Genomic DNA, 27,918 nt, shown 5'->3' with positions numbered 1-27,918 from the left:
TTGAAAGAACAGCCATCATGAGTAAGATCAACCCCAGAGTTAGAATGATCCAAAACTCTGTACAGGCGAATCTGCTTCAGCGGTGCAACCACATCAGAGAAGAGCTACAGCAGGTAAGGGATGACAGCAGACAGGTTCCCTTTGCTGAATGGACAAAATTCTTTCTGCGGAGTGTATTTGTGGGCCTGCAATATTGCACCAGCATCACTAAAACACCCAAATGGAGACACTGAAATCAATCAAATGATGCACCAGCACATCTATAGCGTTGTTGCACAGTACCCACTTGTATTGCACACCACTGGTGGTTGCGGGAAAAGAAATGTGTTTCACATTTTAAAGAGACCGTCTTTAAAAAGTGACGGGATAACATACACCACCAATAAAATCACTCACACACACACACACACACACACACACACACACACACACACTGTCCAAAACTGCTTGTCCCGAGCAGGGTCGCGATGAACCGGAGCCTAACCTGGCAACACAGAGTGCGAGGATGGAGGTGGAGGGGACACACCCCGGACGGGACGCCAGGCCATCGCAAGCCAATAAAATCTGCATGTAAAAAATCTTATTTCGCCCTGTCTTTAAGTTGTGCATACAGAGAATGAACAACTACCACGTGCTAAGATGGAAGTGCTGGGGGTCATGAACCTACTGGGACACAAATTTATTCTCATGATAAACTAAGTCCCCAATTTTTTGCTCAGCTGAGTTTTACACAAGTATTGTGGGCATTGGTCTGTTTGAACATTGTGACTAGCACTTGTGACCCTGTCCCTGTCCCTGTGACCCTGACTTTACCAAATTTATGGCATGCAGCAGACGGATAAGCTTTTCTTATGGCCACAGCCTGTTGTTGGGACTGTAGAGGTCTGTTGTTGAGTTCATACAGGGCTGTACTCAGGTCGAAAGAAGGCTGTAGTCTGTCTAATCATCCTGTAGTAGATGCAGCAGGTGTGGAAGTTGTTATAGCGCCAACCTTTAGACTCAGGGGACTCAGGTTCAAATTCCACCTCCTGTAGTTGTTCCCTTGGTCAAGGTGCATGGTGAACAACTCCAGAAAAACCACCCAGCTCCATAATTGGATAAAATATCAGCCTCTTAACCATGTATGTTGTTTTTCAGAAGAACTTCTGATTTATTGACAGATTAATTAATTAATTAGTACATATGTGCTCTCAAGCGGGTGCGGTGGTGCGGTAGGTTGGACCGGGTTCTGCTCTCCAGTGGGTCTGAGGTTCAAGTCCCACTTGGGGTGCCTTGCAACGGACTGGCGTCCCGTCCTGGGTGTGTCCCCTTCCCCCTCCGGCCTTACGCCCTGTGTTGCCGGGTAGGCTCCGGTTCCCCCGTGACCCCGTATGGGACAAGCGGTTCAGAAAATGTGTGTGTGTGTGTGTGTGTGTGTGTGTGTGTGTGTGTGTGTGTGTGTGCTCTCAAATGAGGAGTAGACTTTAATTATTATATGGGGATGTCTTAGTCTCTTGGAAAGGACAGACTTGGTAAAAATCATTAAATATAATTTGCAGTCTGAATGCTGTTTTTCATTGTCCACCATATTCCATTTGTAATTTACAAATGATCTTATAAATCTTGGATAAATATTTTTGTGGAATAGGTTGCAGTTCTTATCAAAACTCAAAGAGCTCAAAAATTATTAAGGATTATGAGTCAAAATAGATTTCAGAATCTGTATCCGCCCATGCCTAGCATTTTTATGGCCCCAACTGAAATCATGTATGATGCAAAGCATGTCCAGGGGCCAGCAGGAATCATGGGGGCCAATGAGGTCATGCAACAGCTCATGTGCCGATTCCTGTTTGACAGCTCTTTTTGTTTTCTCACACACAGGGGGTGAAAAAGCCATATAAGGAGGTTATTGACATCTGCTGGGGAGACGCCCACAGTGGGGGGACGAAACCCCTAACTTTTGTTCGTCAGGTACTGCATTTCTATGGAAATTGGGACATGGAACTTAACTCTGAATTAGATTGAGGGGTAATATGTATAAACTCAGTTGTTGTCGCTCTGCAGCTGCATCCTAAAATATAGAATATGGTTACTTTTGAGGAACACTACAGATGCCGGCAACTTGACATCATCTGTATAACCGCCATCCTGGAAGTCTGTTGATGAGACTTGCTGGAGGCCAAAAAAGACCTGATGTACCTGGCAGAGCTGGAGGGCCCGGGCTTGGGGGTTTCAGACAGTGTGTGTGTGTAATATTATTCAATACAGTGTTTTTCAATTGCTGAGTCAAAGGGGGTGAAGTGCAGAGGTGTCGGCATCAAGCTGGACAGAACTTTTTTTTGGATGAGGCCTCTGGACTGTTAGTGTGTGTCTGTACATTTTTTGAGTCGCAGTGTCTCCTGTGTGTTTCAGGTCATTGCAGTCTGTATCTACCCTGAGCTGCTCCAAGAAACCACAATAGCACCTGATGTAAAGGAGAGAGCCAGGAGACTGCTGAGGGAGTGTCCCGGTGGCAGTGTTGGTAAATACTGTGTGTGTGTGTGTGCAACAGTATGCTTACTGCTGCATTTTCTCTGTATATTTGCCATGCCAGCCGGCACAATGGACTCTGGACAGGTCCCTGTAAGCGTACCTCTATATGTGTCCTCAGGCTCATACGCGGCTGCGAAGGGTATCCCCTTTGTGCAGGACGGTGTGTGTGAGTTCATCTCTAAGCGGGATGGCGGTGTGCCCAGTTACCCCGAGGACATCTTCATCTGCAGTGGCTCTCAAAATGCGCTCATGGTGAGATACTCAGCGATGGCCACTTTCTTGACAATTTCATTCAGATGTAAAAAGTTTGTCAGTGCTGTCATCTCACTCAAAGCCGACAAGATCATTGTTACATGTGTGAAATGTGCAGAAGAAGTTATAATGATTACTGCTGTGTGATGTGAAGATCCATCGTCAGTCACAGTTTCCCCTCTTCACACTGGTTCTCCGGTACAGTTTGTTCTGAAACTGCTGGTGCACGGTAAGGGCTTGGCTCAGACTGGTGTCCTGACACCCATTCCCTGCTATCCCACGTTTGTCATGGGCTTGACTGAGCTGGGGGCTGCCATGGTGCCCTACTACCTTTGTGAGGATGATGGATGGTGTCTCCATGTGGAGGAACTACGCAGAGCCCTCGCCACCAGCCGGAGTCACTGCAATCCCAGAATACTGTATGTCATCAACCCTGGGAACCCCACAGGTACTCAAGACTGAGATGCCCACCCATGGTGTGGACCAATCCAACACACAGACTCATCTGCTTGACAGCCAGCTCACTTCTGCTCAGCGACGCAAACTCACACGCTATTCTGCACAGCACCCACACATCACAGAACTGAGTTTTGATAACCTTGAAAACAATGTGCCCTGACTGCAGAGGCAGAAACTCATAACCAGGTATCACTTGTTTTTGATCTTATTGTAGAATTTTTGCATTGTTTTCACAGGTCATGTTCAGAGCAGGGAATCGATTGAAGAAGTGATCCGGTTTGCTGCTGAAGAGGAGCTGTTTATCTTCGCTGATGAGGTGAATAGGTGCTTCTGTTATCTTCTCAGCACATCTGCTGTAGCAAATCCATACACAACTATCTGCTCCACAGGGGGTATGTGGGTTTAAATGCTCACCATGGCACACTAGACATATGTGGTAAGCAGGTTCAGGGACAAACAAGGTGGCCCTTACTCCCTTGGGTGAGTTAGGTTTATGAGCATCTTCATGTGCAAATGAATGACAGCAATGACCAAACGGTCCATACCTAATGATAGTGACAGTATTAAAAGAAACATACGAAATGGGCCTCCTGTAGTGATACCACAACTGATATGAAGGCATTAGCTGAATACCTAAATAGAGATTTGAAACAGGTTGTAGGATTACAGTTCTCCTCTGTCTCCTTCTCCACACACTCAGGTGTACCAGGACATGATGTATGCAGAAGGCAGCCAGTTTGTGTCCTATAAGAAGGTGCTGTTTGAGATGGGGCCACAGTACTCAAACACTGTGGAGTTGGCATCCTTCCACTCTGTGTCCAAGGGCATCATGGGAGAGTGAGCGTTTCCTCTTCTGCATTGCTGGATTCAGGTGTTTGTGGTGCTGAATCCCGACTCTTTGGGCCAGGCAATTATGAATCCTGGAAACTCGGGTTTAAAGAGTTAGTGTTTTTCCGTATGTGCTTTTCTTCCGCTTTGAATGGTAAAAGGTGTAATACACAAGTTATAGAGAATAATCAAAGTTATGGTGGTGGATCCGTCTACTGTCGGTTCTCAGTTCACCGTCTCCATTGCGGAGGATAGACAGTTTCTTTTTTGCACAGGCTGAGCTGGGTTTCTCACAATCCATTATTGACCCGTGAACTTTAAAATTGTTAATGTTGGGCAACAATTTGTAGTGGGCATTCTTAATTATTACTCTTCTGTTATAGAAAGAGTTTAAAGTATTGTCATGTAAAATTTTGCCTGAAACTAGCGAAAACATGGCATGTAACTTCAAGCACCTTTTCATGTTTTCAAACCTTTCTTAAAAGCTAGTCATAAATTAATGTGATTACCATTGCCACTGTTAGATGACGATACTGAACGTATATTAATCTTACAAATCTGTCAAAAAAATGTACGTGATTGCTATGGTCAGAAGCGCCCTCTACAAATATGTAGTTGATTCAACTATCGAGAAAAGGTAAAATTTAAACTGCATGATAATTTAAATGAATTTTGGAAGACTGATTCACATTTTCAGAACTTGTTAGGCAAGGCTTGTACCTTGTACCTGTACGTAATTGTATTTTCTCTGTACAGCCATAGTGTCTCTGCATTGTTCTGACTCATTTAAAAAAGGTTTGCGTTGCCATTTTATACCAAAATATCTAAAAAGGTATGAAATATAAAAACTGGACATTAAGACAAAGGTGTAGAATAGAACCTAGGCTTCATTAATTCAGCATAAGACCTGACCTTTGAAGATATTAATTTTTACAGTACACAAATGCACAATCCAGATATGCTTGTGATTGCATGAAATATGATACCATGCATATGCTCATGGAAAGGTATCCCATCTGCAGGTGTGGTTTGCGCTGCGGCTATGTGGAGCTTGTGAATCTTGACCCCTCTGTGAAACAGTCCGTTACCTCAGCGTTCAACACTGAGCGAAACACAGCCGTCATTGGTCAGATTGCACTTAACATCATGGTCGATCCCCCGAAACCAGGGGACCCCTCCTATCCGACATTCAGCCAGGTGAGCTTACATGTACTCATAAACAGTTGAAAATATCTTTATTATTTATGTAGTTATTGAAAACATCTTTCTGTTCCAATTAGCCAAAGTTTGTGCTTTGCACTGATAAATAAAGTTCTTGAATAAAGCGCCAGCACATAACCATCAGTCTTTCTGTTGCAATCTTGTTTTTCCAAGCAGGAGGTAAAGTCCATAAGGGACAACCTTGTGCACAACGTACGTCAGGTTCAGGAGACTGTGGAGGCTTTGCCTGGGACTAGCTTTCAAGCAGGAAGTGGGGGCATTTATGCCTACCTCAGGCTGGACCTGCCCCAAAAAGCCCTGCTGCAGGCCAAGGTCAGCAGTACAAGTGATCTGGAGACACATCTCCTGTAGATACCTTGTTGCAATGGCCCCTTTCTCTCAAGCACCATAGCTTCCTTGTCAAAATGTTTAGAGTTTGAAAATAGTCACTGACACCAACACTAGGATATGTACAGTATCATTCAAAAGTTTGGAATCAAACCAAAATTTTCATTTTTTTTTTTTTTTTTTTTTTTTTTTTTAAAATCAACTTTTTTTTTAAATCAAGGTAACATATTGATTTAAAAATATAGCCAATACATCATTACTCATATTGCAAATGGCTATTGCTGTTTGAAATGACTGATTTATCATTTATTCATATATGACTGCAAAACCCAATTCTCAGCAGCTGTTCTTCCACTGACCTAACGATAAACTGTTGATGAACCAGTCATACTGTATATCTACTGTATAATGTAAATTGAAAGCTATTACTTTTAGAGCAATAAAAAATTTTAGTCTCTCAACCAAATGGTTCCCCAAGGAGGAAGGCACAGATCCGGACCTGATGTACTGTAGTAGGCTGCTGGAAGAAGAGGGCGTGTGTCTGGTGGTGGGAAAGGAGCACGGCCAACAGGAGGGCACCTACCACATCAGGTATGCATCTTCAACAAGCCTTTTATTAAACACACCTCACAGCCAAGTAACTTCAGCATCAGAAATAGGCTGATAACTGGTTCTGTGACCTTTCCAGGATCTGCATTGGGACCACTTCCACTAGGCTGAAAGAGGTCCTACGTCGCCTCAAAAGCTTCCACTTGCGATTCTTAAACGAGTTCTCCTGAGTGCCACCTCACCTTTTAACAACTGCACCTTGCTTTTCACCTTCTGCCATCTTCCAAAAGAAAACATTGTAGAACTACATAAGACAAATCAGCTATTTTAAATTGAATGGTATAACCATCACCATGGCAAGATCAAGAAATACTTTACATTCATTTCAACTTAATGTTAAATGCTTAAGAATCCTTTTACCCTGAAAAAATTTGCTCTATATCAATATAGTACTCTGGCAACTCTGAACACACAAGACAACACAAGCACTTTTAAGGTCCAGGAAGGCAGGCAATTCAGATTCTGGCCCAAACAGACTTTCTCCTGAGTGGGTTGGTGTTGGTCCATAACATTCTTTCCACCATTCCTGCTGTGCTCACATCTCTGTTCAGTGGTGTCTCATCCTCAACTGTCCAAACCCCAATGGTAGAGGAGGAAGCCAGTAATCTCTGGTCTTAGGTAGCAGCAGTGTGAGAGGAAAGCGGGGGCCAAATAGCAGCTTTCACTGTGAGGGCTCAGCCTGTTGTCCCCTTAATTCTCGTTTTTGTCCACATCATCTGTGTCACTTTCCCTGTCACTGCCCCTGCTGCTGTGCAAGTTGTCCTGGCCCACTTGTTGCTCTGTGCCATTGAGCAGTTCAATCAGCAGGGCAATGAGCCGGCTATCTTGATCCTCAGCCGGCAGCCCCTGCAGACCACGCATCTGCATGGCACGCAGGGCAACACGCAGTTCCCAGAGCAGCTCCCAGGTCTGCAGCGGCAACTCAAACTGCACCAGTGAGTGGTTCGATAGCGACACCTTCACTCGGTCCCCGGAAACTGTGGACGACACAAACATAGGTCATCCACTCCAGCAAGGGGCACAACACAGCCCAACATTCTCAGGAACAAAAAACATGCCACCTATGGTTTTAACCGATTAAAAACTATTTATCATGTTAATGGAAGTTAATACCAATTGAAGTAAATTTTTGTACAAAATATGCACATTCCTGTGAAAAAAAAATATAAATTTGGACCCGTGCGGGCACTTATTACAAACAGATTGGGCAATAGCACCAGTTAGTTTCACAACCATTTTAGAGGAGTCAAGACGTACCCCTTTCAATGATGTCACAGTCAGTGAGCAACAGCAGGGCCAGTGGGTGAATGGAGGATGAGTCTCGGATGAACACGCTCCCATTGGACTGGACTGCAGTGAAGAAGGTCAACCAGCGACTAGGGAGTTGCTCTTTACTCCTGTGTCATACAGACAATAGGCAGCTGCTTCAGGTGAAAAATTTTCTTCACTCTCCGTTTCCTAAACCCTTTACGGACCAATATTCTTTCAGTCTCTGCCAACCTTACATTCACCATGCAGAGAACATGGTACTTATTGTGTCCCTCTATTTCTCCCTCCTTGGTCTCACCTGTTGACAGTAGAGCGATGCAGAATAACTGGTCCCCTGCGAGTGCGGTAGGAGAGACTGTTGGGTCTAAACCTCCCTTTAAGTACCGAACCTCTCTTTACCTAAAATACAAAACAACAAACATATTTAATTTGGTTAGATTCTGTAAAAATAAAATGCCGTGAGGGTTAGGGAACTCCGCCCAAAGTGCACTTGTTCACTTACTGTGCAACTGGGTCAAATGTCCCCTGCTATGAGGTCCTATGGCCAGTAACAGGGTAGTTAAATAGTTGGGAAATTGCAATATATAGTTATTTTACTATGAATTTGTTGACACAACACATTACAAATACAACCAGAACTGCAAAATGAGTATAAAAACCTAAAATATTTGTGGCGCACAGTAGTGTGGTCATACCCACATCCTGAATTAGCAGCCACAGGTGTGATAGTATTGAATGGCGTGACACACAGGAGTCGCCACACTGCGGAGCTCAAACTGGTGTTGATACAATTGCTGCTGAAGCCGTTTGGTGTTTTCTTATGTGCTAGTTGCATTATTTATGTTCTTTAATAAAATATTCCCTAAGTCAAGCCTGGGCTGCACCACACCTGGTTGCTCCCCAATCCCAGCATGCCATAATATTACAGTGAGAGAATTTCTTTGGTCTCTGATGTTATATGTTGAAGAACGTTAACAATACTCTTTACCATAAAATATAAATGAAAGAACATACATTTAAACTTTTTATAATTTCCAAGTAGCTGAAAATACAGAACACTGGGCTTTTCTTTAAAGCTAGGTATAAATACATACATAATGCATTCTTTAGAGCTTTACTTACAAATTAATGAATATTGATATTTACTGCTTGTATGCCTGTGGCAATGCACACATGGGAACTATGCTGGTGACGCAGAGGCAAATATTATTAGTATGTCACGCAGGTTTGGTCAAATACATTAACATTAATAAAAATTCTTATAGCTCAATCATTAAAGTGAGTGAGTATGTTAGCGAACATGCTCCAAAAATGGAATGGTTGTAAAAGTACACTGTCCTTAACCAAGTAATGACTGTATAGTTACTCCCAGAATGCTAAAGCAAAATAACTCAGTTCCCTCAAACATCACTAATAGTTATCAAAAAAAGAAAAATTCTAAGTACAACTATCAAACAATGCATGTGCCTATAATGAGTGATTCACAAAAGAACATTAATAATTATACATTACAAACTCCTGTTAGATATATTACAAGTTGTGTGGAAAATATGTACGACTGCAGAGCTATCGATCTGGAGGAAAGTTGGTAGGATCGATAGAGAAAATAAGCACATGTGAATGTGTGAATTAGATTCAGTAAAATTTTTGAGGGGCAGAGTGACTTCAGAAGAGAAGTTTTTGTGAGCAGTAAATGTGCATTATTTGTTCAGTCTGGGCACACTTGACTGGATAAGCTGACTTATCAAACAATGATAGCTAGCTGCATTCTCTTGTACCACCAATGAATATTAAAATTAATTCTTTAATTTAAAAATCCCCAGGCAATGCAAGAAGGATGTGGATGGGAACTGTACTCAAGCTGAACAGTCACAAACATATGAACTGGTGTTTTTTAAAAAAAAAAAAAAAAAAAAAAAAAAAAACTGATGAAGAATATTAGTAAATTCTGTTATATACATAATTGTCTACTTTAACTGTACTAAAATTGATATTGGAGCAGAAAACAGTTTTTCCTTCAGTAACTTTCTAAATTTATCAGACCCATCCATGAACCAAGCACACACTAATGTGGACAGGACTGAAAGTGTTTCTAGTACAAGTGTTGTATACTGGAAGAATGCGCATGCATGTAGAACTCCCGTTAGTGGACAGCAGACATACAGCAGCAGAATACTGTGTACATACAATGTATTTGTAGTACTTTTGCAGTGGAACAATACCTTTATAATGTTGGGGTACAACCCAGCTGCAAGGACAGCCTTGACCAGCTCATCCTCTTGGCTGTGCTGGTTGATCTGAGATGACTGGTGTAGGCATTCGGAGGCATGTTGCACCAGCGCAGCCTCTTGAAGGTTCTCGCTGAACTGCTGTATGAGTCCTGAGTAGACAGAGAGAGGAGAGTGAGGCCATTTGACACTGTGGTCAGTGCACACTTAGGCTGTGGAGTAGGGTGGCTGCAGCTCCCTCACCCTGAATGAAGCGGAGGCTAGATCCTGACAGTGTGTAGGTGTCCAGGAACTCCTGTCTGCTGCAGCGGTTGCGCTGCGTTTGCCTCCATCCTTGAACCACACGGCTGAAGATGAGGTGGTCACTACAGCTGTGGCCACTGAGCTCTGCCCTTGCCTGGGTATGTGACAGGAGGCAGGAGATGAGTCACAGGAGAACAGGACTTGTGCAAACTCAAGTGCAATCAACCTCTTATAAAAAAAAAAAAAGAAAACAAACAACTGAGGGTGTAAAACAGAGTCCTTAACTTCCTGACCTGGCTGACCAGAGTGCGGTTTTGCAGGCTGTTGAGAAAGGGGTCTCGGGTCAAACAGGCTGTGATGGAAAGCAGGGGCAAAACACAGCGGAACAAGGATGCCAGAACCAGAACCTTTCCCAGCTGAGGGTCACAAGACAATTGGGCAATGCGCTTGCCCAGCGGGGTTAGGGCCTCTGCCTCATCCAGCACCCCTATGACCAATAGGAAGATGTTACAATAAGCACAAAAATAAGTACAATAGAATCCTGCTTACGCAACATGTTACAATATAAGCACTACCAAGTTCACCATTTATTCCAAAATCTAAAAAGCAAACCTAATTAAACCCAGACAGTAATACAACTGCTTGATGAAAAAGGTGAACTGAAGGTGAAGTTATCATTAACTTCTTAATACAACTTAGCCTGAAATACATTTTTACAGACTTTGAGACAGTCTATTACAGTGGATAAAAGACAGACAAAGTGCTATTGTTTGCCATCTGTGTGCCTTACCAGTCTCCTGCAGGACAGACACAGCATCCCGGACAGCAGCCTCATCTGGACTGTCCAACACCTGGGACAAGAAGTCCACAACCTGAGAGAGCAGACAGCATTGTAAGTCCTTCCCATTCACATTCACATCCAGTGTACAGTGGCACAAGAAATGAAATGCAAAAAAGCTGTTAATTCCTGAGATTGCTGACACCACACACAGTCAGATATGTACACTTCTGCCACCCTTCACCTTAGCCTGGGGGCTGTGTATCTTTGCCTGCATCACCACATTCTCTAGGGGGGTGCGCAGGATCTCTGGAATAGGGAACATCTTCATTGTGTCTAGACGACGACGTGGAAACAAGTGGTAGGCATGGCCAGGCTGGCAGCGGCCTGCTCGCCCTCTGCGCTGGGTGATACTTGAACGAGAGACCCAGACAGTGTCCAAACAAGAGACCTGGGGTAGAGGAGGAAAACTCCTTAGAGAGTCATTCACTCGCAAGCTCTGTTCCTTAACCACCAGCATCCTAGCCAAACACTGCAAAATGTCAACACAAAGACTGCACAGGGACTGCTAGAGAATATCTACGTGGAGACACACAGAGGAGGAATGGACGGGATAGCAGTCAGCAGACGCACACCTTGGTACGTGGATCATAGCGCTGCTCCTTCTGTGCACCCACGTCCACAACGTGCACGATGTCATTGATGGTGATTGAGGTCTCGGCGATATTGGTGGCCAGGACAATCTTACGCTGGCTTGGGGACGGCCGCTGGAAGACTGCTTGCTGGTCCAAGACGGATAGGCTAGAGTGTACTGTGCAGCCAGAAGGGGGAGTGGTACTTAATGCACCTGTGTATTAGCTTTCTGCATGTATATCATGTTCTTCGCTAAATGATGCACCACAGAACCTCAGGGGATGCACTACTGCAGAGAGTAGTTCACACAGAGGCAAACATGCACAGACACACAATCACATACTCCCCCCCAATAACCACACTTACACGGCAAAATATGCGCACTGCTTCTGACTGAGGGTTTCTCCTCCAGCTTCTCCTGCACGGCTCTGATGTCCTGCCAGCCGGGCAAGAAGCACAGCAATGCACCTAGCGGGGCAAACAATATGTTATGTTGTGTTAGTTCACTGCCAAATGACAAAGAGAAGACCAAAGAAATTTGACCCTGACAAAAATAAAGTCCAAAAGCTTGCACTAAATTACCCTTTTAAAAAAAAAATTGTACTTGCTACCACTTCTACTTGCAGTTATTTGCACTTATTCCTTTAGCAGACACTTTTCTCCAAAGCGACTTTCAACGAACTCTATGTAGTGTTAACAGCCCGCACACCTTATTCACTAAGGTGACTTACACTGCTAGATACAATACTTTTTGTGTAATGTATGCTGGTTTAAAGGTGGTTTTACAACAACTGACAGTACTTTGAAAATTGAATTTCTGCATCTATATCTCTCCATCTGCTGGTAAAATGCACTTTTGTGTTCTGAATTGTACGTGACTTTGGAGAAAAATATCTGCATCTAAATGAATAAATGTAATTTAAGTGTGATTTTGTGAGTGATAAGCACTATGAGTGGTGCAAGACAGGTCTCTCACAACATTCATCAGGCACAAAGCAGTACCTGGCTCTCCACTTGTGTGAATGTGATCAATCACATGAACCACCAAGTCCAAATCAGGAGTGGCATCATCTTCTTCCTGAAACACACATACACACTGCATATTGGCTCTGATGTTGGGTCTGTGCAAGGAGTGGGGGATAAAGGGGGGGCTACACACAAAAAGTAATGTTTTGTTGGTTCAGTTTCTCTTCATGTAAATGAAGTACTTAATATGCTTAAAGATCAGTTTCAGTAGTGAATACTGGAGAATTCAAATTTAATACATTTTTTTGCTATTAAGATTTATAAATGCAAATACTTTGCATGTTTTTTTTTTTTTTTTTTTTAAGTTTTACAGTTTTAAGAATCTTTATCATTCTTTCTGAGTAATCTGGTCCCACTCACCTGTGTTACTCTGTCAGCCTGGTATGGAGGGGGTGGCCTGTGGCCCATCTCAGTCAGCACCTCCTCAAGGTATCTCTCTTGCACAGGGTGCATGAACCCAGGGACCTTGAGCACGGGGCAGTCCCCAAAGTAGTGCGCCAGCCTTTGTGTGTCACCAGTGGCACTCATCAGCACCACCCGTAGGTGGGGGTTATCACGCAGCGCTGAGCGCAACAGCGCCAACAGCAGGTCAGTGTTAACATCACGCTCGTGTACTTCATCCACCACCACATGGCTCACACCCTCCAGCGTTGGGTTGGTTTGCAGCTTCCGCAGCAGCACACCCACAGTGAGGAAGAGCAATGCTCCACCGCTGTGCTTCGGAGGCCGGCTCTCCAGCCTCACCTGGAAGGAGGCGGCGCAACATTTCAGCTATTTAAGCAAAGCCACTGTAAAATATGCTTAGGTATTTAGGAAAATAAAACATTTTTGTATGTGTGGATAATAAAAACAAGAACACAGAAACCTGCCCATGTATTCATTTAGCAGACCCTTTCCTCCAAATTGATGCAAACCTCCAAGAACAATAAAAAAGCACATTACACCAACAGGAGAGATTTGGATGCAGACTCATGATTCCTGAGTGCAGTCTATTTGTCACACATCACCATATGAATCTGTATAAAATACAAAGATATGTTTAACTTGGATTCAGTGAACACACATGTTCATCGAGCACTTAGGAGATGAGGCAAAAAAGCGAGTCTGAAAAAGGTGAGCTTTGAGACCCTTCTTGAATGTGAAGATATTTGGCTGTTCTGAGTGAGAAGGAAAGGTCATTCCACCACATCAGAGCCAGTCAAAAACCTCTGCGTTTTTGACTTAGGACCACAAAGTGGTGGCAGAGGTGGTGGAGCATAGTAGTCTGAAGGTGTATAATGAGTAATAGGATCTTGAAGACATTGTGGAGAAGATCCATTTATGGTTTTGTAGGCTGTAGCCAGAGTCCTGGATGTGATCTGTTCAGCTGAAGGAAGCCAATGTAGAAAGACAAGGAGGATACATAGAAATACTGTGGTAGGTCAAACAACTTGTGCAGCAGTCAGCTGGAGAGGTTTAACAGCAGAGGTCAGACAAGGAAGAGCTGCAATAGTCCAGACGGGATATCACCATTACCTGGAGCAGGAACTGTGCATAGTTTGTTGTGAGATAAGGACGGATCCTGCAGATGTTATGCAAGATGCATCTGCAGGACTGAGCTGTGACTTTGATATGTTTCAAGAAAGACACAAGTCAATTATTACTTGCAGACTCAGCTGTTGAGGTACATGGTTAATGGATAAACCTTTATGCAGCTACTTGTGTGATGTACATTGATTTATATGCTGGAATGTAAGAAATTATAGTATTGTGCATTATATTTGCGTTGGAGGTCCGTCACTGCAGTTCATGGTGTTTCAGGTAAGTGTAGTTGTGTTGATACCGCTTTTTCTCGGCATGCATTCCTGTCACGTAGCTGTGCAGACAGACAGACACAAGCAGTTCTGTGTCTGCTCATATTTTGGTAAAATCACTATGGATTATTGACAGTAATCATCTCTGGTTCAGTTAAAACTGAACTTGTCATGAATGTGTGTCTGTATTCAGCAATTTATTGCATGAATAGGACATTTCTTCAAGATTTGCTATTTTTCTTTCCTTTCATAATAAACTGAATATCGGGTGTTGCCCATTATAGTGAGAATACTCACAAAATGTAAATTACTGAATTGATGAAACTGCTCATTCGTTATATTTATTGATTTAACTCCTGTGACAAAATATAAATATGAAAATATTTACTTTTTCCAGTAGTGACAGTTTGCTGTTATTGTAAGGAAATTTAGTTTCACTTGTGTTTTGAATGGTGGGATTATTTCAATGAATATCTTTAAATAGAGATTGATATACTACAAGTTTATTTTAGTCCAATGCACAGAACGGCTCTCCAAGACCACGGCCGAGAATCAGTCACATGAAACGATGTCAACACAGCCGACACTACGAATCTGTTGTCTAACTTATGGAATAAAGTCATTATTTTCTGCATGGCATCAGCAAATGCGAGGTTCTGGCCACCTCTGCAAAACAGATCAGGTTTTACGGAGTTCCATCTGTCAGGTGTAAGACGAGACTGACAAAAGGGTCAAGGGGAATGCTGACCCCGTGTTCGACGGGGCTCCCAAGTAGGGCAGCAAGGCTGGATATGCTCCTCACTTTCACCCTGTCCCACTGTTCCGCTTTGCTTTAGGTTTCCCCACCACCTTTCTGCCAGATGAATTCATGTGGTTGTTTACCGATGCACACGTAGGTGCTCTGTCAGTGCCGAAAAGGGCATCAGTTATGGCCTTACGTGTTTGCCCTGCAGGCTTTCCATCACATTTTCACTTTGTTCTTCCCCCTGCCCCTGACCTCTGTCACAAAAGCCTAAATGGGCCTTAAACTTAGTAGGAAGTAAGTGTTAAAATGTGATGTGGCTCTATTAATTTCACATTTACAAGATTTACAAAATAGTTTTTCTTTGTGTCGGCGCAGCGGAATTTGTCAGCAGAACACCTACCTGGACTGAGCTATACTGTGCTTTACAAGTCAGTGGTTTTAGAAGAACAAGTATTTTCCAGCCATATTCAGTTCATAATCACATTTTAAGTACCAGTGCCTATGTACGAACCAAACCTACAACTCGGTGGTCACGGATTGGTGCCTGACAGTATTTTTCCAAATGAGAAATACAAACACACTCCGAACACATTACGACAACAGGTCATTAATCCATCAAATCCATTAATCCTCTTTTTTCCTTGAAAAAGTCATTTAAGATGATTACAGCTGTTGAAACCAAATTATGATAGGAGTATAATTTAGACCCACCTTGGATTACATTCACATGTGGGTTTAAGTGAAAGTATCTCCCGGCTTCATACAAGGCTCCGTTTTTTTACTTTTATGGTGTGTTTATAATTACTCTTCCTCTCCTTTTTTAAGAGTGGTCTGTGTGGCTCTTTTATTAATTTGTTTGTTAAACTGTATTTTGTGGTTTGTTAGGGCATACGTTCTCCGGAACATTTCTGTGTTCTGTAGGGTGGAGTGGATGTGACTCCGATCGATCCATCAATTGCATCTGTTGGGTTGTTTGTTTTGGTCGCCATTGTTGGAGGAGTTTTGGTTTCGATTGGGAACCTCAGCTGATAGGAATTAGCCTGCTTTAAAGAGCGGCTGGTAAGCCGTAGTGGCAGCGGTTGCAGCAGCCTGTTGGTGTGAAAACTCAGGGTGCAAAGACAAGGGAGTCTACTTGTGGGAATCATTCCACTGAGGAAGGCCACCTGTACCGTGTCCTGCAAAGGATCGACGCGTCCAACATGCCAACCATCAAACTCTTCTACGGCAACTGAGCCCCGCGACGTCGCCACCGCCGGAGACCTGGACGCTCTCGCTGCTACAGTAACCTGGATTATCCTCACCTGTCAAACCCTCTATCCTGCTTCAGTTTCTCCATGGGACTCTGGAACTGCCAGTCTGCTGTGAGAAAGGCTGACTTCATACCAGCCTACGCCTCCCATCTCTCACTGGACCTCCTAGCCCTAACTAAATCCCTGATCACCCCAGACAACTCAGCCATGCTGGCAGCTCTCTCCACTAATGACTCCTCCTCTCACACCCCTTGTCCCTCCGGCAGAGGTGGAGACACAGGCCTGCTCATTGCTCCGCAATGGGAATATTCTATTCTTCCTCTTCACCTGCATGATCTGTCCTCCTTTGACTGGCATACTGTCTCTATCACTGCCCCAATCACTCTTGTTGTGGTTGTTCCGTATCGCTCTCCTGGACCTCTCAGCTGCTTCTTGGATGACCTTGACATCTTGCTGAGTTCTCTGCCAGGGGACAACGCTCTGTTGATTCTCCTGGGTGACTCCAACATGCATGTTGACGACATTCACGCAAGAGGCTTTCTGTTGCTCCTACAGTCCTTCGATCTCTCCCTGTCCTAATCCCCTGCTACTCACAAAGCAGGCAATTGTCTTGACCTTGTATTTTCCTGCAACTGTAGCTGTCCTGTCCTCTCCGCCACTCCACTGTATGTCTCTGAACTTCATTTCCTTTCAACCCTGCCTCACCACTAACTCCTTGTCTCTTTCTGCTCCCGTTGTCACCTTCTGCTGCAACCTTCCTGCTTTGCCTCTGCCACTCTGTCCGCTCTCCCTTCTGCTGCACAATTCTCAGATCTATCATCTATCAACAGACGATGCCACTAACATTTTCCACTCTGCTGTATCTTCCACCCTTGACTCTCTCTGTCCACTGTCTTCTAGACCAGCACGCCCCAGTGCCACCCTGTGGCTGACTGATACGTTACGAGCTAACAAGACCAAACTCCGGGCTGCAGAGCGAAGATGGTGTAAATCCAAGGCTTGCTCGGACCTGGATGCCTACCAGTCACTCTTTGCTGCTTTTCACTCCGCTTTCTCTTCAGCTAAAACCCACTTCTACCACAACAAAATACAATATGCATCTAAAAAACCCACACAGACTCTTTGCCACCTTCTCATCCCTTCTGTGTCCTCCACCACCACCTCCTCCTCCTCCCTCTTCTGTCATTGCTGATGACTTTGTTTTGTTTTTCAGAGACAAAGCCAAAGCAATCACTGATAAGTTCTCAGCATAACCCTGCCAGGTTCAGGCTGGACCTCCCTGCGAAGCTATCCTTTCTAAATCTGAAATCTCTGACCTCCTGATATCGCGCAGAGCCACCCCCTGCTCGCTTGATCCAATCCCATCATCACTCATACAGAACATTTCCCTGCAACTCTCCACCTTCATCTCCAAGATCAATTCCTCGCTCTCCTCTGGCTGTTTCCCAGCTGCCTTCAAAACCGCTCTCATTTCACCTCTGTTAAAGAAACCCTTCCTGGATCCCAATCTGGTCCAAAACTATACACTGGTTTCCCTCCTCTCCTTTCTGCCTAAAACTCTAGAGCAGGCAGCCTGCGATCAACTATCTGATTTCCTCACCCGGAATCATCTCCTCGATGGTTATCAGCCTGGTTTTAAAGTTGGTCACTCCACTGAGACGGCTCTTCTGGCGGTGTGTGATGCTCTCCAAGCTGCTAGAGCCACTGCCCTCTCCTCGGTCCTCATCCTCCTCGATCTGTCTGCAGCATTCGACACAGTCAACCACCAGATTCTGCTTTCCTCTCTTAGCTTGGGATCAAAGGAGCAGCACTAAGGTGGTTTGAGTCCTACCTATCTGACAGATCCTATCAAGTGGTCTGGTGTAGTACATCTGATAGTCATGGGGTGGAACTGGGCATGCTGGCTGGTACGTTAGAGGACAGAGAAAGTCTTCTCTAGACGATACTGGTAGCGTTATTTGTAGATAGCTCTGATAATTGTGCAGAAGGTAGAGAGGACAATGCAGCGGAGGAAAGGGAAGAGGGCGAGACATTTTAAGCTTCGGCAAAAAGAGGCAGAGGGTGTAGAAGCAGGAGAGGGATCAATAGCAGTGAAGCAGGGATGGACGGAAATGAAGAAATAGTCATGCAATGCACTGACTCAGAGTAGAGAAAACAGGGTCAAGGTGATTAAGTCGCTTTGCAGAAAAATGTCTGTAATGTTAATCTACCTACAATTATTTAGCCCATTTATTACAGCTATTAATTTTTACTGGAGCAATTCAGTGTAAGCACCTTACTCATCAAGGGTACTACGGAAATGGAATTCGAACCTGTGATCTGAGTTCAAAGGCAGGAACTCTAACCACTACACTACTTGCTGTTGCCATATCATGTGAACATATACAAACACATGGAAGCATGAAAATAAGAACACATATGTATGTGCTATACTCCCGATATCCCACGATGGCCTGAAGAGCTACTTCTATGCTTTAGATGAAGATGGCACCAAAGCACCCATACCTGGTAGCCTACACAGTGTCGCAGAGAGGGTCCCAACTCCTGAGCAACTCTCTGGGCCACAGACACAGCACTGATGCGACGTGGCTGCGTCACCAGAATGTTGCAGTTTGCTCCATCGCCGGCCAACACACGGTGCTCCAGCAGGAAGCGTGGGATGCGGGTTGTCTTTCCACAGCCTGTCTCTCCAGCTACCACTGTTACTCGAGACGCTTCCACAGTGGACACCACATGCTCCCGGTGGGCATCAACTGGAAGCTCCGCTCCCAGCCAGAGATCTGTCTGTCTCCACTCTTCCTGCAGGTAGGCACTCAGCTTCTCTGCTTCCTCAGGAGACAGGGCACGGTACGGCGCATTTGTGATGGCATCTCTGGTCACTTCCTCTTCCTTCTCTTTACACTCCTGTTCCTCAATTTCCTCTACTTTTTGGAGCTTTCTTACATCTTCCTCCAATGGAAACTGATATCAGGTAAAAGAGTAGATGAGATGGGGAAAAAACCACAACTGAGAAAGAAGGGGAGGACAAAACCCACCCACACATACAAGAAAAAACTGAAACAGTAATATAGTGCCAAACAGAAAATACATATTTTAAATTCCAAATCAAGGAGACCATAAATCATGGTACTGAATAATTCAGCATGTTAACATTATTGAATGGAACATTTAATTCATTAGTACTATATCACATCACATATTTGGGTAAAATTAAGTGGCTTTCAGCCACTAGATGCTAACTTAAAATGGTCTTCACCTCTGCTGCCTTGAAGGTGGCCTTAGTGCAGTTAAGAAAAGTCAGCACAACTTGTGGGCTTTGAGCTCCCTGACACAGTTTAACAGCCTTGGATTATCACAAAACCGCAACTGACTCCGGCAAGTGCTCCCCATGGATGGATAACAACAGCAGAAGGCCTATTAACACTGAAAGTCATTGACACAGTTCTTTCACCATAATGTTCGTGTGCAGAAGTGATTTCGTGTACATAAACAACTGGATTGCAGTGGAGTTCAGCTGCTACACATGCACACAGTGGCAGGACTGCAGAACAGCTTACCTGGGCCAGGTATTCCCTTACTTGCTCCTCCAGGTGCTCTGGGATGTTCAGAATATGGGCTTGTCTCTCTCTCCCCTCCATCTCTCGAACCTTGACCAGATGATACCTGGCATGTGTCAGGGGCTGGTTGTCTTTGCTCAGCAGACCCATTTCCTGTTAGCGAGTGTCAGAGGACAAGATTCAGACAGGCACATGTCATAAGCAAAATGGATTTCAGTATTACACGACAACACTGCGGAAAGCTGGAGAGGAAACAGAAATACTGCTACACACGCCAATACAGACTGCCACAGTGTACCTTCAGCTTCATACAGGCCAGTGCTGCTGCTCTACGCTCAGCCTCCACTCGGCGCCATGCAGAAGCCTGGAAGCTCATCTCTTCGGGCCATCGCAAGGTCAGCAGGCAGCTCTTGGTCTTGCCCCCCTTTGTCTGGTACTGCACCACATCCTGTACACACAGACATACAGACCCCTCTGAGCAAAGACAATCAGACACCAACAGCCAGTCACAGTGCAGTGAAAACTAGCACCAGAACAGCAACGTTCTCCACAACTGCAGTAACACTACCTTTACTTGATGCATTTCTTCAAAGTGACTTACAGTGTTAAGCTACCTACAATTATGTACCTGATTATAGAGCTGGGTAATTTTTACTGAAACAATTTAGGATACTAGGGTACCTTGCTCAAGGGAACTACACACCACATGCCCTTTAAATGTATATAAATAGACTGTTTATGTTATGTTAACATCACTTCATTTAGCAGACACTTTCCCTCAAAGCGACTTTCAGTAAACACCATTTAGTGTTATCAGTCCACCCCTTATTCATGCAGACATGACCAAAGTCACACCCTCTCGCACCATCCAGGCGCTGAGAGAGAACAGCACTACTCGCTGTGCTTCCACGCCGCCCAACATGCATTCCTGATAGCATTCACATAAATACAGGTGGTCCCTGACTTACGATGGGGTTATGTTCCGTGAAACCCAGTGTAAGTCAAAAATATAAGACGAAAATGCATAGAATACACCTAACCTACCAAACATCACAGCCTAGCATACATGCGATGGCTATGACAGGCTTGCCGCCTTCCTGCTGGGCAATCATCTTGAGTTTCTCCTCCAAGAGTAATTGCCTTCCTCCTCTTCTTCCCACCAGTAGCAGGAGACACAGATGGGCGTTTGTGACATTATGGATGCAGAAAACACAACCGTGTGACAGACTAGGAGATGCAGATCGCTGCCCAGCATCAACAGAGATCATCACACGGGGGAATCAAAATTCGAAGTATGGTTTCTACTGAATATCTATCGCGAGCTCACCATCGAAAAGTCAAACCATCGTAATGTGGTCATATTTTTGATATATTTAAGAATGCACTATTCAAACACCACAAAGGCTACAGGAAAGATTTATGTCCCTGGTTCATTAAATACCCTCGGTTTTACCCTTACAAGCCACATATTAAATTTAACATCCCACTAGTTGCTACTATGCAGTGGGTTTGGCCGGGTCCCGCTCTCTCGTGGGTCTAGGGTTCGAGTCCCGCTTGGGGTGCCTCACGATGGACTGGCATCCCATCCTGGGTGTGTCCCCTCTCCCTCCAGTCTTACGCCCTGTGCTGCCAGGTTAGGCTCCGGCTCCCCACAACCCCGCGTGGGATAAGCGGTTTCAGATGATGTGCGTCTGTGTAGTTGCTGTTAGTACTTTCAGGCATAACATGAAAAGTATTAGATATTTAGCCATTCACTCACTTCAATTACTTCACTAATCAGAGGTTACAAATTTAACCATAATTTAAATGTTTTGTTTGTGCGCATTTACATTTAAAGCACAAGCAAACATGTTGAAATCATTCCATGAATTTGCTGCCATCATCCTCAGAAACACCCACTCACCCCCTTAAAATTCCAAAGCACAGAGAGACATGCATAACGGTTGAAAATCAACCATCAGCACAGTTCAATTAATAAGAAGCTGGATTAGGACAGGGGGTGAGGTGGCGCAGTGGGTTTGGCCGGGGCCTGCTCTCTGGCGGGTCTGGGGCTCGAATCCTGCTTGGGGTGCCTTATGATGGACTGGCGTCCAGTCTGGGGTGTGTCCCCTTCTCCTCCAGCCTTACGCCCTGCGTTGCTGGGTTAGGCTCCGGTTTGCTGCGACCCCGCTTGGGACAAGCGGTTTCAGACAGTGTGTGTGGACTAGGACAAAATCAATATAAAGAGAGATAAATAGATTTCTGGTTTTCATTGTGGGTTCTGAACAGATGCTCAACATAAAGGCTTTATTCCTTCCTGGAGTGACACACAGAGCAGCCCGTTAGAAGAAGGGATGAGTCCCCTACATTCTCTGGCACACAACAGTTAAAGTACCAACTGCTGGCTACAATCAGCAAAAGAGAAGAGAGGAACTGAGCAGTCAGGGAGAAGAGCAGCACTCACTTTGATACTGGAAGACGATGTGGCAACCTGGATGACTCTCCCCAATAGTTCTTTAGGCTTTGGAAACAGCGAGAGAGGATCCTCCTGAGATGGACTAAGCAAAGACACCGACAGTCATCTGGAAAACCTTAATTTGTTTGTACTAGACAAACAATGTCAATGTTTACTTTTTACCAGAAAGAAGAGAGAGATCAAAATGCACGCAGGCATTACAATGCATTGGATAAGAAACAACAGATGCCGGCACCTTATTATCTGTATAAGCGCCATCCTGGAAGTCTGCTGATGAGACTTGCTGGAGGACAAAAATTACCTGATGTACCTGGCAGAGCTGGAGGGGTCAGTCTCCCTGTGCTGAGGGTCCCTATGGATGCCAACAGTTGCCTGTGATGCTTGCTCCTGCTCCTCCTGCACATGTTCCACTTTTCTTTGTGAAAGCTCATCATCCGTCCTCAGTACTCCCAGCTCCTGCATAGGCGATGGGCAGAATAAATGCTGCCACCTCCTCACCATCAGCAGCACCGTGGCAACATAATGCAGTGTGAAAGAAGTCTGCAGGGTCATCCATTCTGAAAAGCACTGCAATTGTAACCCTGAGGGTAGGAAACTGGCTAAAATTGTAGAGCTGTAGAAATGGGTCGTGCCAGAATCAGAACGAGCTTTATTGCCAAGTATGTTCACACATACAAGGAATTTGTCTTGGTGACAGGAACTTCCACAGCACAGACAGAATGACAGTGGCAAGATAGATGAGAAGATAGTATGTGAATAAGGGATGAAAAATATATAAAAATATACGGTACCCAATATTATATACAAAAATAGTCACTAACTACAAATGCAAGGGAGTGTGACTTTGGATTACCTACATTCCAGTAGATGAAAAAAGTAAGAAGTTAAGTCCTCGTGGTCTTAAATTAAACAAGTTTAAAATTAAACACAAGCTTTATAAAGGGAGGCAGTCATTGACCTTTTCGTCACAATGAGTAAACTGAGGGCAGGAAACACCTCTCACCTTCAGCGTGCGACAGGCGGCAGCAGCAGCGAGGCGTTCGGCCTCCACCTTTCTCGAGGCGAAGCCCTCCACCTCTATTCTTTTGGGCCACAGGACAGTCAGTGTGGCTTTCTGGGAATAGAGAGGACACAAGGTGATCCCATCTGGGCAACAGCACAAGTGTGAAAGAGATACACGAGCACAAGAACAAGGTTCAGCAGGATCAGAGTGCTACTGCCAGCATGACGATAACAGTCAGGTGGAGCTGAGACAACTGAGCTGTACACGTCTTGTTTGTGCTGGCTGTCAGTCAAACTGTCACTGAATGTATGCTGGGCTACTTATCATCATTATTACTGACAATAACAATTATGGATTTCTCAATGCTGGAAAAGCCTCAAATTTGCCTCTAAAGAGGTATAAGGGTCTGGGAAGCTGAGGCCTGCTTGAGGAACAACACTATTCAAGCAAACTAAAGTTACAGTATAAAAACTGCTATGTTATTACTATGTACGACACGACAATGTTTAAAAGTAAATCGTTCCCAGTGCAATAAAGTGAGTGCTGAATTCTCTCCCAACGGATTTATGGGCATTCTTCCGCAAGCCAAGGGCTCCTCAGCGTTCACTCGATGCTCAAAGGGCTCCGCGCCATTGACAAGGTTACAAAGGCGGCACATTTTGTTGTGAAGATGAAAATTAACGCATCAACAAAGAGTTGCAAAGGCCTGAATCCGCAGAGACCCAGTGCGAGGGCTTGCTCACTGTGTGTGCGAGAACAGGAAGAAGCTGCAGTAACAGCTTTCTGCTATACTGAGCAAGGTGACTGGTGTGTATGTGTGTGAGAGAGAGACAGAGACACCTACCCACCTTGACAGGGCCCTCGGTGCAGTGGTACCGCAGCAGCTCAGAAAGGTCCGAAAGACCCAGGTTCTGTGACAAGGTTTTGTGTAGGAGGTTCTTGGGTTCCGGGAACTCACTGAGCAGCTCCTGCGCATCTGCACACAGGGACAGTCAGTCACAGTCAGTGCCTCACCGACTCACTCTCTCACACACACGAGTGACCGTCTCCACACCCATGACGTACGTATGACGTGTGTACACACATTCGTGCTGAAAGATATTCATTCTAGACCAGACACAGAGATACTCTTAAGTTTTATTCGACGCTTCAGTGACTGACAATCCGATCGTCGAATTACCACGTCACGTCAGTCTGCCTCATTTTCACAGAAATGTATAGTATTATACTAAGTATACAACCGGGTAACGTAGCAATTAGCATCCACTAGCTGCCACATCATTTTAAAAGAAGAAATTTACAAATTATAATAAAAAGTGTCGCGTGAGACTGAGTCGGTGACCAAATGATCGTCCGCTCTCTCTCTAGTCTCTCGCCTCGCCGCACGCGCTCAGTCTCACCGCGCTGCCTTCCCGCGTTGCCGCTGCGCGAGACTCCCGCTCGGCTTGCGAGCCTCTCGTCAACGACGCTGTTTGTGTACCGACTGACCGAGCGCCACTCCTGCGTTCTCCAGCCTCCTCGAAAGTGCCACAGCACGCGCAACCGCACGAGTGCAGCGCCGGACATCGCCATGTTTAAACAGTTTTTAAAAAAAAAAAAAAAAAAGCCGGTGACAGCGGCCCCCGAGAGAGGTCAGCGTGTTCTCAAGCTCAGCGTTTTCCGTCATATCGCCCCCTGCCGCCGCGGCGGGGGTCTCTGCGCACCAAGCACATGGTGGCAGGCCTCCAGCTCTCTCACTTCCCACGTGATTTTCGCGTTCGTGCGGCACCGGCGCTACAACTTGGCGCTATGTACTGTTTCATTAACGAGGGACGTAGTGCTTGGCCCAGTGGGTTGGGCCGGGTCCTGCTCTCTGGTGGGTCTGGGGTTTGAGTCCTGAGTGGGGTGCCTTGTGATAGACTGGTGTCCTGTCCTGGTTGTGTCCCCTCCCCCTCCAGCCTTATGCCCTGAGTTACCGGGTTAAGCTCTGGCTCCCTGCAACCCTGTAGGGGACGTGTGTGTGTGTGTGTGTGTGTGTTTCATTAACAGTGCTAGTGTAGTGGAAGGCAATAATGAATGATTCACTTAATCATACATGGTTACATCAGGGGAGAAAAACATGACTTTGAAATTGAACAAACTGGTCTAAGAGAGAACAGTGTGATTATTATGGGATATATACATTGTATGCCAGTGCAGTTATTCCTGTCCTGCATGTATGTACAGTAGTACTGCTACTTTCACACTCTTACCCTTCTGCAATTGTTCCAGCAGCAGGTCACTCCTCCTGAAATTCTGGCAATATGCCCCAGTGTTTGTGAATATGGGGAAATGTGTCCAGGTTGGCCTATCCCTGCCCTTGTCTATGGACACACTGTGCTCACTGACTCTGGACTCTGCATATGTATGGGGCGCAAGAGCACTGCACTTCACTTTTGCCTTTTGTTCTCTTTCCCCGGTGGGTCAGATTAATGTCTCTGTGCTTATTCACCATGTCTGATGTGGCCTCTCACTGTCCCAAGACAGGCTGTTGTTGGGTCAGTCTACCCAGCCCCAGGACCGTATGTCCCTTGGTCTTCCAGGGCTTTGCAGCGAGAAGCATTGGCCTCATTGCTCTTCGTGCGACCCCACAAGTTCACGACCTTCTTTTCATTTTCATCAGTGAGGGACACTTTGGCCCAATTCACCGCTGTATGCCTTGTTAGGCGCTTTTCTATGCACTCTGAAGACATTTGTTCGGGATTTGACTTGTGTCTTTGTGCTATTTTTCAATCTTCCGATCGACGAGCAGACCCCACACTTGGCTGCTGTACACGGCCCTTGGTTCCGTGACTCACGGGATTATTTCAGATTCCATTGGCTTTTTCATCACATAATAGGCACTGGTCACTTTCTCTTTCAGTTCATATTGGGTTAATATAAGGGACAGCACATATTCATATTTCTGTTGGGGTTCAATATGGACTGTATTCTCACTTGAACTAGAAGAAAAAAAAAATCTTTTGATAGGACAATTTAAAGGATTTTTCAAAAACATTAACATTTAATCTGGTCTGAATCATGACTAAAAATAGGATGGCAAAGGGCAGCAATGTTTCCAAAAATTATGGGGAATTTTAAAAATGTTCACTTTTTGTAGCTTATTTGAAAGTACAGCCTGACTTAATACCCTGGCGACCTGAGCCTTGCATACTGACTTTTCCGAAGTCCTTACAGCGGAAGGGGAGGTCCGTTTCTTCAATCACTTGTACGCATGACAAGTAAATGCCCCCAGCTCATGCAAACTTTCTAACCCCCTTTTAAGATATCACGTGTCAGAAATTAATACTCAACTTTAATAATACTTTTCAATTTTGCATATCCTCTCCTTCAGAACTATCACCCCGCTGCCTGTAAGAAATTCTGAATGATACCATAACAACATTTTAACTATTAATTTCCCTCAGAGATCTTGACTCTGTTGACAGTTATTGTTCGAGACAGTGGCAACTTGTAAGGAGATAGAGCTTTCAAATGTCCTTGTTCCTGCGTAGTCCGCAAAGAGGCCAACTGCTGTTATCTAACAGGCAAATTTTCCATCTAAAATCATTTCAATAATCCAGCTGTATCATCATACAAAATGCCTGTTGAGGACAGAATTGATGAAGAATGTAGTTCTAGCACTGTGATACCATCTAACTTTTGTACCAAAGTACTTCATATCATGCCTTGCTTGCCGTCACATGTGTTCAAACATCTGACATTTATCTAACAAGAGTAGAACTTTTTAGACATCTCCAAAAATTGACAAAATTTTCTAAAAATTTCCTTGGAGATTTTCCACATTCAAAATTCCTGGGAGTTCTGCAACCCCAATTAAAAGTAAAAACAAACAAATTAAATGTAGACTGGTGAGTTTTAAATTAAGTGGCATTATACCAGTAGCCATTGCATTATTTTTCTGTCTTTACAATTGGTACCTTCATTTATTCAGATAATATTCAGCAGGAACATAAACATCATACAGTTGTAAAAGAGGTTAATCAGTGCCAGAATAACTAGCCAGTTCAAGGATTTAAGTAGGGATCACAGGGATTCAAATTCTGTCCAAGACCAGCCTGCACTGGGGTATTCACAGTAAACAGTCATGACGGTACCCAGGGTCAGGACTGCCCACCTACCACAAGAGCACACAGGCCCATATTCACAGTCCTACAGCTGTGACAAATGAGGACTCCTTGTTTTGCACGCGCACACACACACACACACTTTCTGAACCGCTTGTCCCAAACGGGGTCAGGGGGAGCCGGAGCCTACCCGGCAACACAGGGCATAAGGCTGGAGGGGGAGGGGACACACCCAGGATGGGACGCCAGTCTGCCGCAAGGCACCCCAAGCGGGACTCGAACCCCAGACCCACTGGAGAGCAGGACCCGGTCCAACCCACTGCGCCACCGCGCCCCCCAACTATTTAAAATAAAAAAAAAAACCGTAAATGTCATACTCATAGGTGGCTGTAAGAATTGCCAGTGACTGTATGATGTTTACACGCAGTACAATTCCTGTAGTAAGCTGTGAGCAGTAACAAAACAAAACAAAAAAAAAAAAAAAAAAAAGAAAAAACAATCTGGTAGGATTTTGGAACTTGACAGTTTTTGTTTTGTGTCACTTCCTGTATGTTTTTGCATTCAGTAAGTAACTCCTTGTGCATTTTACAATGAAATGTTTAACCTTTTTCATCTTTAATGTAAATAATTGAGCACAGCTATAGAA

At 44.7% G+C, this 27,918-nt stretch overlaps 2 protein-coding genes across 3 annotated transcripts; one reads left to right on the top strand and one right to left on the bottom strand.

Annotated features, from left to right (window-relative positions):
- Window positions 1-17: 17 nt before the first annotated feature.
- On the top strand, window positions 18-6,397 carry LOC108942080 (alanine aminotransferase 2). Its single transcript, XM_029255502.1, has 11 exons — window positions 18-113; window positions 1,861-1,950; window positions 2,392-2,500; window positions 2,630-2,763; window positions 2,968-3,211; window positions 3,459-3,538; window positions 3,923-4,059; window positions 5,073-5,247; window positions 5,428-5,583; window positions 6,077-6,189; window positions 6,287-6,397. Exons 1-11 carry the CDS (start codon window positions 18-20, stop codon window positions 6,375-6,377), a joined length of 1,425 nt encoding a protein of 474 aa, XP_029111335.1. The 3' UTR covers window positions 6,378-6,397.
- On the bottom strand, window positions 6,384-24,761 carry dhx30 (DEAH (Asp-Glu-Ala-His) box helicase 30). Of its 2 annotated transcripts, none has more exons than XM_018765178.2 (20): window positions 24,588-24,761; window positions 24,036-24,163; window positions 23,188-23,298; window positions 22,495-22,640; window positions 22,173-22,266; window positions 20,028-20,177; window positions 19,730-19,882; window positions 18,678-19,133; window positions 12,745-13,128; window positions 12,361-12,436; window positions 11,725-11,826; window positions 11,361-11,536; window positions 10,970-11,176; window positions 10,738-10,819; window positions 10,241-10,434; window positions 9,948-10,101; window positions 9,699-9,856; window positions 7,775-7,875; window positions 7,465-7,604; window positions 6,384-7,184 (listed from the first exon to the last, which is right to left on the bottom strand). In XM_018765178.2, exons 1-20 carry the CDS (start codon window positions 24,757-24,759, stop codon window positions 6,898-6,900), a joined length of 3,471 nt encoding a protein of 1,156 aa, XP_018620694.2. In that variant the 5' UTR covers window positions 24,760-24,761; the 3' UTR covers window positions 6,384-6,897. The 2 variants fall into 2 exon arrangements, with proteins under 2 accessions (XP_018620694.2, XP_018620693.2); XM_018765177.2 differs by having other exon boundaries at window positions 6,385-7,184; window positions 22,486-22,640.
- Between the last annotated feature and the right edge of the window lie 3,157 nt (window positions 24,762-27,918).

Source organism: Scleropages formosus, chromosome 10 (assembly GCF_900964775.1).
Source record: "Scleropages formosus chromosome 10, fSclFor1.1, whole genome shotgun sequence".
Lineage (NCBI taxonomy): Eukaryota > Metazoa > Chordata > Actinopteri > Osteoglossiformes > Osteoglossidae > Scleropages > Scleropages formosus.
The sequence above is the reverse complement of the archived record's forward strand: the minus strand, read 5'-3'. Positions and strand labels throughout refer to the sequence as shown.